This window comes from Carcharodon carcharias, chromosome 1 (genome assembly GCF_017639515.1).
Source record: "Carcharodon carcharias isolate sCarCar2 chromosome 1, sCarCar2.pri, whole genome shotgun sequence".
NCBI lineage: Eukaryota > Metazoa > Chordata > Chondrichthyes > Lamniformes > Lamnidae > Carcharodon > Carcharodon carcharias.
Genome location: NC_054467.1, coordinates 49,739,763 through 49,759,819, shown reverse-complemented (window position 1 = coordinate 49,759,819; position 20,057 = coordinate 49,739,763). Strand labels below are relative to the sequence as shown.

General features: G+C 42.8%; 1 protein-coding gene across 1 annotated transcript in view; it reads left to right on the top strand.

The window, feature by feature from the left end:
• glrbb (glycine receptor, beta b) overlaps positions 1–20,057 on the top strand; it is a 218,111-nt gene that overhangs the window by 146,958 nt on the left and 51,096 nt on the right. Inside the window, exon 9 of the mRNA XM_041190631.1 lies at positions 13,872–14,197. Coding sequence (XP_041046565.1) covers positions 13,872–14,197 — 326 coding nt within the window. The remainder of the gene's footprint in view (positions 1–13,871; positions 14,198–20,057) is intronic.

Sequence of the window (20,057 nt, the reverse complement as noted above, 5' to 3'; positions counted from 1 at the left end):
TTAGAAGAATGAGAAGTGATCTCATTCAAACATACAAAATTCTTACAGGGCTTGACAGGGTAGCTGCAGGAAAGATGTTCCTCCTGGCTGGGGGATGCTCTAGAACCAGAGGACATAGTCTCAGAATAAGGGGCAGGCCATTTAGGATTTAGGTCTTTCTTCACTCAGAGGGTGATGACTCTTTGGAATTTTCTGCCCAGAGGACTGTGGAGGCTCAGTCATTGAGTATGTTCAGGACTGAGATCGATGCATTCAAGGATATTGAAGGAAGTGAGAAGGCAATTGCAGGGGCACTGGTCACAACCTTTCAGTCTTCCCTAGACTTAGGGCTGGTGCCAGAGGACTGGAGAATTGTAAACATTACGCCCTTGCTCAAAAAAAGGTTGAAAGGATAAGCCCAGCAATTACAGACCAGTCAGTTTAACTTCAGTGGTGGGGAAGCTTCTAGAAACAATTATTCAGAATAGAATTAATACTGACATGGAAAAATGTGGGTTGATTAGGAAGAGCCAGCATAGATTTCTTAAGGGAAAATCATGTTTAACTAACTTGGAGTTTTTTGAAGAGGTAAGAGAGGGCTGATGAGAGTAATGCTGTTGATGTAGTGTACAAGGACTTCCAAAAGGCATTCAATACAGTGCCACAGAACAGACTTGTGAGAAAAGTTATGGCTCAGAGAAAAAAAGGGACAGAAGCAACATGGGTACAGAATTGGCTGAGTAATAGTAAACAGCAAGTAATGGTTAATGGATATTTTTCGGGCTGGGGGAAGGTTTGTCGTGGAGTTCCCCAGGGGTCGATATTGGGACCCTTGCTTTTCCTGATATATACTAATGATCTAGATTTTGGTTGCAGGGGACAGTTTCAAAATTTGCGGATGATACCAAAATTGGAAGCATTGTAAACTGTGGGGAGGATAGTGCAGAATGTCAAAAGGACACAGATAAGTTGGTGGAGTGGGCAGATAAGTGGCAGAGGAAGTTCAATGCAAAGACGTGTGAGATGATTCATTTTGGTAGAAAGAACATAGAGAGACAATATAAAATAAGAGTACAACTCTGAAGGGTGTGCACAAGCAGAGGTACCTGGGTGTCTTTGTGCATAAGTCACTAGAGGTGTCAGGAAATGTGGAGGGAGAAGTTAATAAAGCATAGATTAACCTAGGCTTTATTAATAGGGGCATAGTGTACAAGAGCAAGGAGGTTATGCTGAACTTGTATAGGCCACTAGTTAGATAGGCCTCAGTTGGATTATTGTATAGGCCTCAGTTGGATTATTGTGTACAGTTCTGGGTACCACACTATAAGAAGGATTTGAACACATTGGAGAGAGTCCAGGAGAGGTTTACAAAAATGGTTCCAGGGATGAGAAACTTCAGATATGAAGATAGATTAGAGAAGTTGGGACTGTTCTCCTTGAAGAGGAGAAGGCTAAGAGGAGATTTGGTAGAGATGTTCAAAATCATGAGGGGGCTGGACAGAGTAGATCGAGAGAAATTGTGCCCGCTCATGAAAGGATTGAGAATGAGAGGGCACAGATTTGAAGTGTTTTGCAAAAGAAGCAAATGCAATGTGAGAAAAAACTTTTTCACACAGTGAGTGTTTCAGATCTGGAATGCTCTGCCTGGAAGTGTGGTGGAGGCAGGGTCAATTGAGGCTTTCAAGAAGAATTAGATGATTATTTAAATAGAAACAATGTGCAGGGTGACAGGGAAAAGGCAGGAAAATGGCACTGAGTCATAATGCTCATTCGGAGAGCTGGTGCAGACACAATGGGCCGAATGGTCTCCTTCCTCACCATAACAATTCTTTGTTCTGTGATATAGTTCTACATATTAAAAACATCAAGGGATATGGTAGTAGTGCAGGAAAATGATGTTGATGTAGAAGATCAACCATGATCTCTGGTCGCCACATTACCAGAAGGATATGGAGGCATTGGAGAGGGTGCAGAGGAGGTTTACCAGGATGCTGCCTGGTCTGGAGGTTATTAGCTATGAGGAGAGGTTGGAGAAGCTCGGATTGTTCTCACTAGAGCGATGGAGATTGAGGGGCGACTTGATAGAAGTTTACAAAATTATGAGTGGCATGGACAGAGTAGATAGAAGCTTTTTCCCAGGGTGGAAGAGTCAATTACTAGGGGACATAGATTTAAGGTGAGATGAGAAAACTATAGAGGAGATGTGCGGGGCAAGTTTTTTACGCAGAGGGTAGTGGGTGTCTGGAATTCGCTGCCAGAGGAGGTGGTGGAAGCAAGTACGATAGTGGTGTTTAAGAGGGAGCTTGACAAATACATGAATAGGATGGGAATAGAGGGATATGGACCCCAGAAGTGCAAAATGTTTTAGTTGACGGGCAATATGATTGGCGCAGGCTTGGAGGGCCGAAGGGCCTGTTCCTGCACTGTACTTTTCTTTGTTCTTTGAATGGTGAAACGAGCTCGAAGGGCTGAATGGCCTACTGTTGCTCCTATTTTACATGTTCCACCCACTGAAATGATCCTCTTCCCACTTCAATCAAACATACAAGGAGAAAGGCTGTGTTTTGCATAAAACCTAAAAGTATGGTGCGTGTGACTTTTGAGACCCGTTCCTGTAGCTTCTCCCCTCCCTCTGTCATCCTCATTCTTTCCCCTATCACCTTTGTCCCAACCAACATAACCTTTCCTCTCACTTCTGTTACCTATTAACCTTTCCCTGTTACCTTGAACTCTATTAACATTTCCCTGAACATTCCATCTCTCCCCTGTGTCTACATCCATGACTTTCCTAATGTCAACTTTGACCCTGGACCCCCCCATTATCCTCCTGCATGCTTTTGTTCACTCCTGTGACCCACGATATGAGACCACCCAATACCAGAGCCTGACTCTGGACCTCGAGTACAACTTCTCCCTTTGACTGTGACTATCCCCTTTGCCAACAGCACCCTCAATTCAACCCTTAGGACCCCACCATGAATAGCACCAAATCCATCCTTAAGGACCATCATCCAGCTTTTAGTCCCTGCTTGACTGTCCCCCACCCCCAACCACTTACAGGACCAGAACTCTAGGCTCTTTCCTCTACCGCATCTCCCTGTACATGAACACCAATTTTTCAACAACCACTGCCTTGTGCCACAGAGCTCAGCATGGAGAGCCACTTACCTTAGCCACAACTGCACAGAGCCAACATGTGTACGCTACCTTTAAACAATTGTGAACTGGGTGCCACAAGATTCTCCTGCGCTGCTGACTTTATTCTCAGGGTAAGGCTTTATTAAAAATTGTTTTATGTTAATGCGTGTTCATGGCATGTAACCATATTACAAGTACCGACTTGCCACAGACTGGCCAAATTTTCAACATGCCACAAACACATTGCTGACTTTATTGGTGCATTTCAACCCACCCGTTGGGAAATAATTAAGTCACCTTGCATGCCATGTTTCCAGCTCTGGTGGGCTCCATAAAATACCCCCCCCACCAACCCCCACCATTACCAAAAGTCTGAAAATAAAAGGAATAAGTGAGAGAAAATGTCACACCAAGGTCAGGAACAAGGGTAACAACTGGGCAGAGAATACATACAGATATAAAACAAGTATAAATCGAATGTCAAAAATAAAACGAGAGCAATAACTATTAAAAATAACTTAAACTGCCTGTACAGCAATGTACGCAACATCCAAAATAAAACACTGGAGGCAATAATCTGTAGCAAGGCTCCAGATGTAGAACCAGATGGAATTACTCAAACATGGCTTCATAAACATCAGGACTGGCAACTAAATATTGAAGGTTATAACATAATCAGAAAGCACAGGGAAAGGAAAAGGGGCAGTGAGATAGCTGTACTAATTAGATATGGCATAGTGGCAGTAGAATCAAAGGTACAACATTAACAGAAGGTTAGAAATAGATTCCATATGGATTGAAATAAAAGAGAAGGGATCTATCATGTTAATTGGTGTATATTATAGACCACTTAATAGTGGAAAGGAGGTGGAGGATTAAATATACAAGAAAATAGATGAAATAAATGAAGAACATAGAATAATAACCCTAGCAGATTTTAACTACCCTGAAAGAAACTGACAAGAAGAGGTAACAAAACAGGTACAGGGGAAAAATGTTCACAATGCGTGCAGGACACCTTTCCTGCCCAACAAGAAAAGTGAACACTGCTGGAGCTGGTAATGAGAAAAGAAACAGAACAGATAAGAGAAGTAATTGTAAGGGGACTTTTTGACAATGGTGATCACAGAGATTAATAGGGCAGGATTATACTGATCCAGTTGAAGTCCCGATGCCAAGACCAAATGTGTATCAGAAATACGCACTGACAGGCGGCGGGACTTCCCCCGGTATTTTCTGAAGAGCAGCCAATTAATGAACTGTCTCTGGGAAGCCATTCAATTAACGGTGGTGGGCGGTCCTAGTGTCGGCAGCCTGCATGCAGCTGCAATTTTACCAGGCATCTGTGGAACATTCAGGCAGCTGCAACCCAGAAAACAGAAGGAGGATGTGGACAGCAGTGCTGAGATGGCATTAAAAACGAAGGTCACCCCAGGCGTCAGTGATACCTCCCCTGAGGCAGGTCCTCTTCCCACAAACCAGAAGGGGGAGGCCACCAATCGTAATGTAGAAGGCATGGATGGATGTGACCGAAGTGGGGAGCAGCTGAGGAGTTGTGCCTAGAACCTGCGTACAGTACAGGAAGGGCTTCACTGAACTTTTGCGGTCTGGAAAGGTGAATGATGTTAACAGTTGCCATCTGGAAGCCCAGCATAAGTGAAAGGTACCCATGAAATCGGGGGCCAGGTGGTTGACCCATACATGGGGCAATATCAAGCACCAGTGTTGGCACTAAGGCATCCTGTCATCTTGCAGCAAAGATCCATGCTCAGGCATGGATGAAAGCTGCACTGAGATGGCTGAATGGTCACTTCACCATGCCATATGGGCATGGCACTGAAAGTTTACATTGTCTCAGATGAAGCAGCACGTAGATGGTATGAGACAGCAGTGGCACTGCCCATATTTATGCTCACAGGAGAAGCATGCTCAGAATTCCAGGGAGTGCCAACAGACCAGGTTGTGGAGTAGTCATTGTCACCAACTTGACAATCAAGTGGAAATCAGTTGGGTCACTGCAGGTCAGCCTGTAGCTTAGGGCGAGGCAGTAATCAAAGATATGGAGAGGTCTAAAAGGTTTAGTTTTGTCCAACATTCCCTGCACCTAGTATGGCATCCAGTTCATGTGTGGGTCTCCAACGTCACTGAAAGCTCTTCACCAAGGGGAGGATGGAGGCACTGGTGGTAAAACGAATTGTTACACTTTAATATTTTATTTCCACCAGATCTAGCATCAGATGAGGGACAGATAAGTTATGCGCCCACCCTCCATCCTAAAAAGTTGATAGAATGTTATTTCATTTGAAGACACTGCATCACTTTATTCCTGTGCATCCTCCAACAGCACGATACACACAGCTTGGTGGGCTCTGCTGTGCATGTAAATTGATGGTGCATTAACTAATGAGCAGTTCACAGAAGAGGTAGCAGAGACAGTAACAGTTGTGGTGAATCCCTTTCGGAGGAGTGAGGAAAGATCCAGCAAAGCTCAGCTCCATGCAAATGATGAGCCCTGGGTGTTATCAGCCAAGGGGCAAAGGCTCCAGTTCATGCAACATATGTGTGAGGAGATGAGGCAGTGAAGCCCCAACTCAACCAATGGAGGAGTCTATTCATGATGAGTGTCTCCATATCTCTAGCATGTGAATGCATGGTGTCCTCCATTGGGAGAGTGGCAAGCCTCATGGAGAGACACATGGACCACAGCGCTGACTCGATGCGGGTTGCGAGGCTACCTCTAGAGCATAGCCTTACCTATGATCACAGTAGTGTAATGAGTGAGTGGGATGAGCCAGGCACGTATCTCCCCATCACCAGCTGACCAACCACTGCAGGCAGTCACAGGAGTTAATGTGAAGCTTCAAAGGTCAGAGGAAGGGCAGACTTCAGACCATGGAGCTCCAAACACCCTCAGTTCCTTTCACCTTCACACACACTGCTCTGATGACATTCTCCAGCACAGATGCAGGTTGACCTAGAGATGCGGGGCTCCTTTAGGGCCCATGCACCCAGAGGAAAAAGACCATGGCCATCTAATGAACTGGAGCAAGAAAGGCAACAGCCTGTACCACATCAACTTAAGGCATGGGGGAGCACTGTGTAGACATTTCTGTGAGCATGTACCTAGATGCTTGGGCTAGCACTGGGGTTAACAGGGTGATGTTGATATTTCACACACATACTTAAATTTCCATCAGTTCAAGAGAATGTTGTTGAACCACTAACAAATGATTTGTACATTTATTCCCATACAGCATTTGGCTTTGTACAGATCTTTAAACCACTGACCATATGTTCTATAAATGCAAGGTACTTGAGCACGTGTTTTTATGATGGCCTGTGTACATTGCAGTCAGAGGAACATATAGATTATAAGGCCTTCCAATTACAGGTCAATGACACCAGTCTCTGAGAGGGAATGTGTTGTCTCATCATCCCCTTCTGCTTGTGCTCAAGTGAAACACCGGCTGATGAGAGAGTTAGATATCTCCTTGCCATGTGTGCCAATCCCCTGTTGTCTGGGCCCCCCAGCACCACGTTCATCAGGTGGAATCTCTTGATGTGTCTTGTGAACATCTTCCTCCACTGAGGACATGGCTCACTCAGTGTCTTCTGCTGGCTCCAATGCTACTCCCCTCTGTAACGCCAGGTTGTGCAATGCACAGTAAACAACAATAATGCAGGGGATACCCTTGAGGATGTGTATTGCACAATAAATGACAATGTACAGGATTACCTTGAGAGTGCATTTTGCAGGGCTCCCTCATCCTTTGTGGCATCAAAACCTTATCTTCAATAGGCCAATGCTTGCTCAATGTGGCCCTTGTTCTCATTTGGCTGTGGTTATATTTGTTTTCTACCTGTGATTTGGGATAGATTACAGGGGTCAGAAGCATATTTTCAGTATATATCCCTTGTCCCCCAAGGATCCAGCCATGAAGACGCTCATGTGGCTTGAAGAGATGAGGCAGTTAGGACTATCTAAGGATGTAGTAATCCTGGCAGCTTCCTGGAAACTTTGCACCTACATGAAGCACTTATGGTGGTCATGCACAACACTGAGCAAATGAAAGCCCTTCCCGTTCATAAGGTGCCTGGCTGCTATGAAGAGCCCTTATGGCTGCATGTGTACAGTCAGTGACCTCCTGTGCCTGGGGAAACCTAACCATGGCCCAAAGCTGACTGCCTTCTAGGCCTGACTGGCCTGGTCTGTTGTGAACTTGATATATTAGCTAGCCTGATGGTACATGGCATCCGTGACCTCCTTTATGTAGAGATAGGCTGCTGACTGAGAGAGGCCACATAGATCTCCATATGACCCCTGGAACAATCATTTTAAGAGGGACAGGCTGCCTTTAAGAATTGCAGGCTAGCTGTACATCGTGCTAGCCTTGCACGGACCTGGGCCCCTTGCTGAGCATGAAGTCAGCCAGAAGCACAGTTCATGCTGGGCTGCACTTTACAATCATGTTGCTGAATTGGCTCTATCTGCCTCAACTTGACCAAACATTCATGATGAGGGTCAGAGCATGCGGAGTCAGGAGACAAGTAGCAGAATGAATAGAAAACTGGCAACAAAACAGAAAACTGAGTCATGGCCAAAGGTTGCTCCCCAGACTGGCAAAAGGTGGGAAGTGGTGCTCTGCAAGGGTGGGCTCTGGGACCACTGTTGTCCATCATTTGCGTAACTGATTTGGGCTTGGGAATTGGAGGTGCAATTTCAAAACTTGTGAATGACACCAAATTGGTGGGTGTGGCAACTGCAGAGGAGGGCTGTAATAAAATATGGGAAAACATGAATAAACTTGCAAAATGGCCTCATAATTGGCAAATTAACTTCAATGTTGATAAATGTAAGGCAGAACATTTTGATAAGAAGAATAAGAAGGCCACATACTAAGTGGAAAATAAATGGGTTAGAGAAATAGAGAAATGATTGGGGTACCGATACACACATCTATAAAAGTAGTGAATTAAGCCATAAAAAAAGCAAATAAAATGCTGAGGCTATGTAAAAATGTAAGAAACTGGAACAGGAACAGTCCAGGGAATGCAGATTAAAATTGGCAAAAAATGCTGAGATTCACAAATACAATATCAAAAAACAAGTGGCTTTTGTGTATAACTTTGTTTTCAATTGCTTTTGAAAAACTTAGTGTATTCCTAAAATAAAGGTTTGCAGAACCTTTTTTTGTTACACTTGTGCCTAAGTTATCATTTTCCACTTTGTGTTTTCACATTCCACTTACCTGCTTACCTCATCAAACCTTCCCCTCCAATTGTGAGATAGGAAGGAGGAGGAACCTTTCATTTGTATATTATCTTTCACAACCTGAGAATGTCCAAACACTTCATGGTGATTGAATTATTTTTAATGTGTACACAGCCACTGTTGTTTTATTGGCAAGTAGGATGATTTCAACTTCAGATGTTTCCATTTTCATTGTCAGTGCTAATCACAATTAGCCAGGACGAGATGCCGTTCCATCTGGTATGGTTGATGCTACTAATTTTCCGTACCGTCTGAGGTGAACTATATCATTGCTTCTCATCTATTGGCTTGGCAAAAAATTGCTGAAACTTAACCATTGATGGCCAATGAGTTGAACCATCAACACTGGAATTTACCTGAAACATATTACATTTCTAAAGATATGCAAAAGAGATGTAAAAGCTTACACAGAAATGAATAAAGTTGCAGCGACAAAGTCAGCCATAAATTTAGTAATTCCATTGTGAAAGTATTTCATTGATTTAATTCACATCTTTAAAAGTTAACACTGAAAGCTTTCACTTCCATACAACATAAAATTAAAATCATAGAATAATATGGCACAGAAGGAGGCCGTTCAGCTCATCATGCCTGTGTCACTCTCTGGAAGAGCTGTGCAATTAGTTTCACTCCTCTGCTCTTACCCCATAGCTGTACATTTTTTGTTCCTTTTTAAGTGGTGGTCTAATTCTCTTTTGATAGTTATCACTGAATCTGCTTCCACCAGTCTTTCAATCATTACATTCTAGGTCATAACAACTCTCTGAGTAAAAATAATTCTCCTCATCATCCTGTCATTTTTGCCAGTCATATTAACCATTGATCTCCTAGTATCTCCTAGTTACCAACCCTTAGGAGGAAGTGACCATAATATGATAGAATTTACCCTGCAATTTGAGAGGAAAAAGCTGGAATCAGATGTAACGGTATTACAGTTGAATAAAGGCAACTACAGAGGCATGAGTGAGGAGATGGCCAGAATGGACTGGGAGATGAACCTAGCAGGAAAGACAGTGGAACAGCAATGGTAGGAGTTTCTGGGAGTAATTTGGAAGACACAGCAAAAATTCATCCCTAGGAAGAAGAAGCATACTAAAGGGAGGACGAGGCAACCATGGCTGACAAGGGAAGTCAGGGACAGCATAAAAGCTAAAGAGAAAGCATACAATGCGGCAAAGAGCAGTGGGAAACCAGGGGAGATTGGGAAGCCTACAAAGACCAACCGATGACAACTAAAAAATAATTAAGGAGGGAGAAGATTAAATATGGGGGTAAACTAGCCAGTAATATAAAAAAGATTGCAAGAGCTTTTTAGATATATAAAGGGCAAGAGAGAGGCAAAAGTGGACATTGGGCCTCTGGAAAATGACGCTGGAGAAGTAGTAGTGGGGAACAAAGAAATAGCGGAGGAACTGAATAGGTACTTTGCGTCAGTCTTCACGGTGGAAGACACAAGTAAAATCCCCAAAGTTCAAGAGAGTTGGGGGGCAGAGGTGAGTATGGTGGCCATTACCAAGGAGAAGGTGCTAGGAAAATTGAAAGGTCTGAAGGTGGATAAGTCACCTGGATCAGATGGATTACACCCCAGAGTTCTGAAGGAGATAGCTGAAGAGATAGTGGAGGCGTTAGTGGTGATCTTTCAGGAATCACTGGAGTCAGGGAGGTTCCCAGAGGACTGGAAAATCGCTAATGTAGCCCCCCGTTTAAGAAGGGAGTGAGGCAAAAGACAGGAAATTACATGACCTCAGTCGTTGATAAGAGCTTAGAGTCCATTATTAAGGATGCAATTTCAGAATACTTGGAAGTGCATGGTAAAATAAGGCAAAGTCAGCATGGTTTCATCAAGGGGAGGTCATGCCTGACAAATCTGTTAGAATTCTTTGAGGAGGTAACGAGTAGGTTAGACAAAGGAGAGCCAATGGATGTTATCTACTTGGACTTCCAGAAGGCCTTTGACAAGGTGCCGCACAGGAGACTGCTCAGTAAGATAAGAGCCCATGGTGTTAGAGGCAAGATACTAGCATGGATAGAAGATTGGCTGTCTGGTAGGAGGCAGAGAGTGGGGATAAGGGGGTCCTTCTCAGGATGGCAGCCGGTGACTAGTGGAGTTCCGCAAGGGTCAGTGTTAGGCCCACAACTTGTCACTTTATACATTAATGACCTAGATGAAGGAACTGAGGGCATCCTGGCTATGTTTGCAGATAATACAAAGATAGGTGGAGGACAGGTAGTATTGAGGAGGTGGGGAGGCTGCAGAAGGATTTGGACAGGTTAGGAGAATGGGCAAAGGAGTAGCAGATGGAATACAATGTGGGCAAGTGTGAGGTCATGCACTTTGGTAGGAAGAATAGAGACATAGACTATTTTCTAAATGGGGAGAGAATTCAGAAAACTGGAGTGCAAAGGGACTTGGGAGTCCTAGTCCAGGATTCTTTTAAGGTTAACTTGCAGGTTGAGTCGGTAATTAGGAAGGCAAATGCAATGTTGGCATTTATTTCGAGAGGACTAGAATATAAAAGCAGGGATGTGCTGCTGATGCTTTATAAGGCTCTGGTCAGACCACATTTAGAATATTGTGAGCAATTTTGGGCGCCGTATCTCAGGAAGGATGTGCTGGCCCTGGAGAGGGTCCAGAGGAGGTTCACGAGAATGATCCCAGGAATGAAAGGCTTAACATATGAGGAACGTTTGAGGACTCTGGGTCTATACTCGATGAAGTTTAGAAGGATGAGGGGGGATCTGACTGAAACTTACAGAATACTGAAAGGCCTGGATAGAGTGGACATGGGGAAAATGTTTCCATTAGTAGGAGAGACTAGGACCCAAGGGTACAGCCTCAGAGTAAAGGGAAGACCTTTTAGAACAGAGATGAGGAGAAACTTCTTTAGCCAGAGAGTGGTGAATCTATGGAATTCATTGCCACAGAAGGCTGTGGAGGCCAGGTCATTGAGTGTATTTAAGACCAAGATAGATAGGTTCTTGATTGGTAAGGGGATCCAAGGTTACGGGGAGAAGGTGGGAGATTGGGGTTGAGAAACTTATCAGCCATGATTGAATGGTGGAGCAGACTTGATGGGCCGAAAAGCCTAATTTTTGCGCCTATGTCTTATGGTCTCATGGACCCTCCTGCCAATGGATGCAGTTTCTCCTTAGCTGCTCTATCAAAACCACTCACAATTTTGAATTCAGCTATTACATCGGTCTTTAATTTCTCTGCTCTAAGGGGAACAATCCTCATTTCTTTAATCTCTTAAAACGGAAACTCCTCATCACTGGTACAATTCTGATAAATCTCCTCTGCATCCTGTCCATGGCCTTGACATTCTTTCTAAAGTATGATGCCCAAAGTTAGACACAATGCTCTAGCTGAGGTCTCACCTGTGATTTATAAAGAATTAACGGAACTTTCCTGCATTTGTACATTTTGTGCATTCTGTCCAGTGTTTTCAAATTGAAAATACTTGTATTGTCAACTGCAACATTCATTCTTTTCATTGTTTGTTCTGTCTATGAGAGTTGCTGGCAGGAATTGAGTTAGGAGTCCCAGAAAGTGCTAGTTTAGTTCAAAGTTGTCAGCAAAAATCAGGGCAAGTTGGGACTACCTGCTGAAATTAGGTGGAGACCCTGTATTTTTGATCAAGGTACAACATAGTTTTATTCATATATCAATTATGGTTAGTTGTATGCAGATTGTTGACACGACCTGAGCATGCATTTCAACCCCAGAAAAATCATTATGGACTAAAACTGTGGTTGTTGGTTTAAGAGGTGTTTGCTTGTAATGTGTTACTCTGTAAATAATTATAAAAGTATGTAAAGATTGGCTGTAGTTCTATTTTTCACCAACTGGCTTTCTGAAATAGAACACATAGGATCCATATATCCTGTTCTGTAAATGAATTATTTGTCACTTACGTTATTAGATACAATTTAGTTGCCTTAAGTGCCATGGGAGATTTTACTATGTTTTACCAGGTCAAAGGCACTATATAAATGCAAGTCGTTGTTGTTTAAAAATGATAAGTGATGATTGGTCATTTTGTTTTTTGCGCTTATGAATTTATTTTGGAAGAAGCCAGCTAAAACAAAAATGAGAGCATCCACAATTTTATTTGATACCCATTAGGTTATTCATTCTGAAACCAGTAGGTGCAATAGGAAACCAGATGCCAATCTTTTACTTATTACTAAACTTATAGAATGCAACATTACAAATGTCTGCCTCCTCCCTAACCAACACTGTGTTCCAGAAGTCTCTTTTTATACTTCTTTTGGAAAAGTAATTTTAGACTGGATTAACAGAAAGCTGCACTTTCAACTTTCAACCTGGGTGGCTCCATGCGGGAATAGGCAAGTCCTAGTCCTCTGCAATTTTTGTGGACTCAGGCTAGCTTTTCAATGAGTTATAGTTCACAGCACCTCAGAGATGTCAAGAACCATAGACTGCACAAGAGACCTTTTAAAAGGTAAGTTCCAAAGATCACCTTCATGCCCCCCCATGCCAAAGTATGCCCCCCCCCAATAACCTTTATGGTCCCTCATGCCCTCTATGCCAAGGTATGCCCCTCCACCCACTCCCCATGGCCCCTCATGGCTCCTATGTTAAGCCATGGCACTTCCATACCCATTGACCCACTATACACTGTAAAGAACCAATAAAACCTATAGGGACATTAGGGTATGTGAAAAAAAGTTTCAAAAAGCAGTCATTCATTCACAATTTTCCATAATGTTAAAAAGGTCCTTTAACTACAGGGCAATAAAAGTGTCAATCGTACCAAACCCTTTAAAGTTTTAATAACTGAAACTACAAACACTTGAAATTTCTTAATCTGGTGTAAATAAACATTGTGCAATTGACAGCAGCGATCAGAGAGCCAGAGCTGTCAATCAAGCAACGTCTTCTCTGGTGCTCTGGTGTTCTAACAGACTAATGGATTTCTGTGCTCAACCAAGAATATGAGCAGCCATACTCAGGAACACAAAGGGCTTGGCAATTATACTGTTCCATGTGGTTCCAACTGGAACTGCAGGGCCGATGATATTTTAAAGGGCATGTAAAAGGGGGCATGTTGGAACCTGTTTCAGAGGCCCGAGATTTAACAGGGACACTGGGAATGTGCAGGTGAGCTTGATAGCGGGAAATAAATTTGATTAATTTTGGATATACTTCCATCCAATGGCTGGATATATTGACAGCCTGGGGGCTAGTGGTAGCAATGGTAGGACACATAGCGAGAGGCCCCCAGTTTGTGACCGAGGGAAGCAGAAGATCAGAGCTGTAATCGAGGCTGGAGTGGCTAAGGGCTTCAGTGTGGTACTGGGGAGTTGGGCAGTGGGGTGGAGCAGGTGTACTTCCTGCTCCTCCTGGTCCATGATGAGTGCTAAAAAGAGATTCGTTTAATTAACGCAAGTGCTTACATTTAAATCCACCTTTGTATTTTAAAGTATTGATGTTAACATACATGTTTGTTTCTCACAGGTATCTTCTCAGTGCTCAACTTGTCCTCTGAGTGCATGTCTCTTGCTGCAGAGTTGCCCAAGGTTTCCTACGTGAAAGCTCTGGATATCTGGTTGATTGCTTGTCTCCTCTTTGGGTTTGCATCCCTTGTAGAATATGCTGTTGTGCAGGTCATGCTGAACAGTCCAAAAAAAATAGAAGCTGAAAGGGCTCGAATCCAAAAAAAACTGAAGGCCAAAGAGCAGGCCATTGCAGCTGAAGGGAAAGGATGTGGAAACTGGGTCAAGCCATCCTCTAAGAATACTGTAAATGGAACAGGCACCCCCGTTCACATTAGCACGCTACAGGTAAGAAACTGAGAGACTTGCTCTTCAGTTTGTTTACACTTTTCCTCACATTTTGTGGTTTCGATTATATTTTGTCTTTAAGGTCATTATCCTAGCTGAGTTAAAACTTTTCTAACTTGCCCTTGCAAACATTTACATGACTCTGGGAACTCTCTGCTAACTTCTGAAAGACAACAGTAGCTATACAAAGCAAAACAATACTACAATATGCATATTTTATTAATGTACATCAGAAACAATATGCCAGCATGCCAACGGACATCAAAAACACAAAGCATATACAATTCTTAGCTCACAGATTGTATTGGCTGGCCTGAGGTAGAATCTGAAAATCTTGTTGAACCTGCTCTGGTTCATAGACCTCTGTTTGAAAATCCACAAGGAGTAAATGTCAAAATTCATGCTTCCTGCTTATCCTGTAAGAATCAATATTGGAAATTCAGATGCACGCTTAAATTCCATCTTACCATCTTCAGCCAGAAGTGCCAAATGATACATCACAGATGCCAGTCTTCAGCCAATTTGGCTCACTCCATGTGATATCAAGAAACAGCTGAATGCATTGGATACTGCAAAGGCACTGGGCCCTGACAACATTCTTGCAATCATACTAAAGAGTTGTGCTCCAGAGCTAGCTGCTCCCCTAGCCAACCTAATACAGTACAGCAGAGATGTTTGATACTCTTTAATGCATGAAATAGAAACTACATTTGTGTAACGTTTTACCACAAATGTTGAAATATTTTGAAGTACCATCAGTATTGTTTTGTAGCAAAAATGTGATATCCATTCTGCAAACAGCTGGATCTCATAAATTGCAATGACATGGATGCCCAGCATTTTTTTGTTTTGTTTTGATAATGTTGGTTGTGGGATGAGTATTATCCAGATCACCTTCCTGTTTTCATTGAATAGTACCATTTGATCTTGGGCTTATTGTCTCTTCCAACAATGTAGCAAACTCTGAACATGTCACTGGAGATGGGATTGAATACACAACCTGCTGACTCAGAAGAGGAAGTACTCCAATAGAGCCCAGTTGACATCTGTTAGAATTAACGTCCTCAAGTTGAAGCCCCACCATCCCCAGTGGGCAGCACAAAGCTGAGCAAGGGGTTAAAATGCTAAAAGTCAGGAGCCCATCTGTAGCCAACTGCATTTCCACCTGCCGTAATATTTATGGTGGTATGTCACATCCCATAAAGCCCTGGCTAGGCCCAACTCGAGTATCGTCTCCAGTTCTGGTCACCACACCTTAGAATGGATGTGATTGTCCTTGAGAGGGTGTAGAGGAGATTTACCAGAATGGTTCCAGGGATGAGGTTGGAGAAGCTGGAGTTGCTCTCTTTCAAGCAGAGGAGATTGAGGGGAGATTTGACAGAGGTGCACAAGATAATGACACATTTAAATAAGATAGACAAAGGAAAACTGTTCTCATTAGCTGATGGCAGAAAGGCTAGGAGACACAGATTTATGGTTTTGAGCAAGATACGCAGGGAGCATGAGAGGAAGAACTTTTTAATGCAGTGAGTGGTAATGACCTGGATCGCGCTGCCTATGAGGGTGGCTGAAGTGAAGAAGTTGAATAATTTCCAAAGGAAATTCAATGTGCACTTGAAGCAAATAAACTTGGGGGGCTATAGGGTTAGGTCAGAGGAATGAGACTCAATTTTTCTGATTGAGAGCCAGCATGGACTCAATGGGCCAAATTGCCTCCTTCTGGCTTATGACTCCAAATCGTAACTCTGTGCCATTTCTTCAAGAATTCTACTTAACTCTCGCTGAACTGCTACAGGAGATTGGGAGAACCCTTTTGCTATTCAAAGCATGACTTTTTGCCATAAAAATATTACGTAAACTGATTGAATATTTTTGTTCAAGGAGGGAATCCCACTGATGAACAAATGCAAGAACAACTCATAGAAAAGCTTGTTGCTCTTGGGTTAATAGAATTTAGCTTTTTGTAAGATAAGCAGTATAATGCCAAATTATTAATTGAGTATTTGTCAGTGGTTAGTGTTTCTAGTAACTGCATCTTATTTTCTGCTCATTATTAGGAAGGGCTTTATTCCACTTGAATGTCTTTTTAAAGATATCTTGCATTATCTTGTGAACGTTGTGAAATTATTAGCTGGTTCTTTACCAACACTATCTGCATCGTCCAGAACTCTAGCTATAAAAATGCATTCTGATTCAATGGAACTTAGTAAGTATAATATTCGTCAGGCATAGGTGCATCTGCTTTATTTTAACTAATATGTTGAAGAATCACTGATTAGCATGAGATTTCGAACCAGTTTAGTGGCCCAGTGTTGTTGTTTTATGAAGTTTCCAAATGCCCCTGGAAGGCCATTGACTTGTTTTGTAACATTTGCATTTTGAAACTTATGAATATTTCCAGTTGCACCTCCTTCAAAAGAATCTTATCTCTGAAAATCATAAAAACAAAATGTTGGCTTAAATCTAACCAACTCTGTAACAAACATGCGCTTAGTATTTCTGAAGTTAATCTTAGAGCAATGCATTCAATTATCAGACAAGATTGTGCTGTGAGCTTGCCCCAGCTAGAGTTTTACAATTCTTATTTAGATTATTGTAATTAAATTAAGTTAAATTAAATCGTTTGCTTTGGATGTTAGTGTTTTCATTAAGCTGTAGGTCAAGTGTTTCACATCACATGGTATTTTAGATTAAGTGTAGCTTCCACTTAAAAACATCATGGTACAATAAGGCATTATTATAACAAATAATTTTGTACCTATTGATGACTTAATTAGATATTTCTTTTTCTCAAGGAAGATCATTTCAGGATATCACTGATAAGAGCCATTTTTCTCATTTTTATATCACTCGTTAATATTTTAACTTATCTATTATGAAAGCTCACAGTCATTCCTATTAAGTTCCTATAGATAATATGAATAATGAGTAATTCCAAGATCATTAACAGTACCAATTTTTACTCTTTGTTCAAACTCTTACCTTTTGTTGGCCTAATGCCCACTTTACCTATAGTAACTTCCTTCAATCTTTCTCTTATGCAGGAAATTCCAAATGTCTATTACATTCATTCTTGTTACATGAATATTACACCCAGACATGGGCCAGGATATTGAGATCGGCGAGCGGGGACCCCACGTCACCCCACGTCATTTCAATTTTCAGTCGGTGGGGGCGCAGCCGAATCATCCGTGCGCCCGCCGACCTGTCAACGGCCGATTGAGGCCATTCAAAAAGTAATTGAAATAATTAATGGACCTGCCCATCCAATCTTAAGGTTGGCGGGCAAGCCGGGAGCCCTGGCGGGCTTCATAAAAAGCATGAAACCTCTTCCACAGGCAGGATGAGGCTTTATGTAGGTTTTTAAAAATTTAATAAAAGTTTGATTGAAAGTGATGGGCATGTCCCAACTGATCTGACAGTGTCACATGAGGGGACATGTCAGGGAAATTTTATTTCTCAACATTTATCATTTTTAAATTTGGCGCTGATCTCCCTGAGGCAGCACTTAGCCTCAGGGAGTTGAGTGCGCAAAAGAGCGCACTCTCGGTTGAGGGAATAGCGCTTCCTGGCAGACGTCAGTCTGGGCGGGCCTTAATTGACTTGCCAATGTAAAATGACAGCGCACCCCCTGGTTCCCAATGGGGGGAACATTCTGCCCATGGTGTATTCTGCCCATTTTGCTGTGTGAATTTGCCAGGGAGCTTACGTATTCTGATCTGTAAATCGAATCTGAACCTGATACAAAAAGGCATCCACCGTATTATAACAAAAATCCTCCAGCATCCTGAAAACTATTTGGAAAGAAGTTTTACGCAGCCATCTGTTACCATTAATGTATGAACATCTGTAACCAATAGAAACTATTTGCTTTGATGGTTTGATGATATCATCAAATGAATCTACTATAGGATCATTTAAAGGGAGTGTTCAGTCTATTGAAATTAGTGCTTGATAAAGATAGCCTCTGGTAACAGAAAGTAATCTGTTCTTATCTCAGCTGCATGTTAAATTGTGATGGGTATAATTTGTGACTGTTTCAGTGCAAACTCTTCCATGTGAAAATTATTTAATTCTATCCATATTGAGATGTAAGAATTTTAATTTTAGATATTACTCATAAGAATGATGTTGGGAAATGCGGCTTTAAATCTAGTGATTGTAACTGTATTAAAATTATTTTGTTCTGGCATTAGTTGCTCACCGTTTTGGCACATTTTTTCAATCATTGGGCAGAACCTTGCACAAGCAGCAGGAAACATGGTGGGCAGAGGAGCTTAATTTGACGTAAGGCTAAAAATCACTATCCCAACGTATCCCAATGAACTGTCGGAATTCTGTTCTCAGGACTTTAAAGGTGGGTTAAAGGCAGGTTGAGCTTCCCGACGAGCAATGTGGGGAAGCATATTTGCATGCATTAGCATGTTATCTATCCTTATTAAAAGGCCAAAACAAAAACAGAATTACCTGGAAAAACTCAGCAGGTCTGGCAGCATCGGTGGAGAAGAAAAGAGTCGACGTTTCGAGTCCTCATGACCCTTCGACAGAACTTGAGTTCGAGTCCAGGAAAGAGCTGAAATATAAGCTGGTTTAAGGTGTGTGTGTGGGGGGCGGAGAGATAGAGAGACAGAGAGGTGGAGGGGGTTGGTGTGGTTGTAGCGACAAACAAGCAGTGATAGAAGCAGATCATCAAAAGATGTCAACAACAATACTACAATAGAACACATAGGTGTTAAAGTTAAAGTTGGTGATATTATCTAAACGAATGTGCTAATTAAGAATGGATGGTAGGGCACTCAAGGTATAGCTCTAGTGGGTTTTTTTTTTTTAATTTTATATAATGGAAATAGGTGGGAAAAGGAAAATCTTTATAATTTATTGGGAAAAAAAAAAAAAGAAGGGGGAAACAGAAAGGGGGTGGGGATGGGGGAGGGGACTCACGACCTAAAGTTGTTGAATTCAATATTCAGTCCGGAAGGCTGTAAAGTCCCTAGTCGGAAGATGAGGTGTTGTTCCTCCAGTTTGCGTTGGGCTTCACTGGAACAATGCAGCAAGCCAAGGACAGACATGTGGGCAAGAGAGCAGGGTGGAGTGTTAAAATGGCAAGCGACAGGGAGGTTTGGGTCATTCTTGCGGACAGACCGCAGGTGTTCTGCAAAGCGGTCGCCCAGTTTACGTTTGGTCTCTCCAATGTAGAGGAGACCACATTGGGAGCAACGAATGCAGTAGACTAAGTTGGCGGAAATGCAAGTGAAATGCTGCTTCACTTGAAAGGAGTGTTTGGGTCCTTGGACGGTGAGGAGAGAGGAAGTGAAGGGGCAGGTGTTGCATCTTTTGCGTGGGCAAGGGGTTGTGCCATAGGAGGGGGTTGAGGAGTAGGGGGTGATGGAGGAGTGGACCAGGGTGTCCCGGAGGGAGCAATCCCTACGGAATGCCGATAAGGGGGGTGAAGGGAAGATGTGTTTGGTAGTGGCATCATGCTGGAGTTGGCGGAAATGGCGGAGGATGATCCTTTGAATGCGGAGGCTGGTGGGGTGATAAGTGAGGACAAGGGGGACCCTATCATGTTTCTGGGAGGGAGGAGAAGGAGTGAGGACGGATGCGCGGGAGATGGGCCGGACACGGTTGAGGGCCCTGTCAACGACCGTGGGTGGAAAACCTCGGTTAAGGAAGAAGGAGGACATGTCAGAGGAACTGTTTTTGAATGTAGCATCATCGGAACAGATGCGACGGAGGCGAAGGAACTGAGAGAATGGGATGGAGTCCTTACAGGAAGTGGGGTGTGAGGAGCTGTAGTCGAGATAGCTGTGGGTGTCGGTGGGTTTGTAATGGATATTGGTGGACAGTCTATCACCAGAGA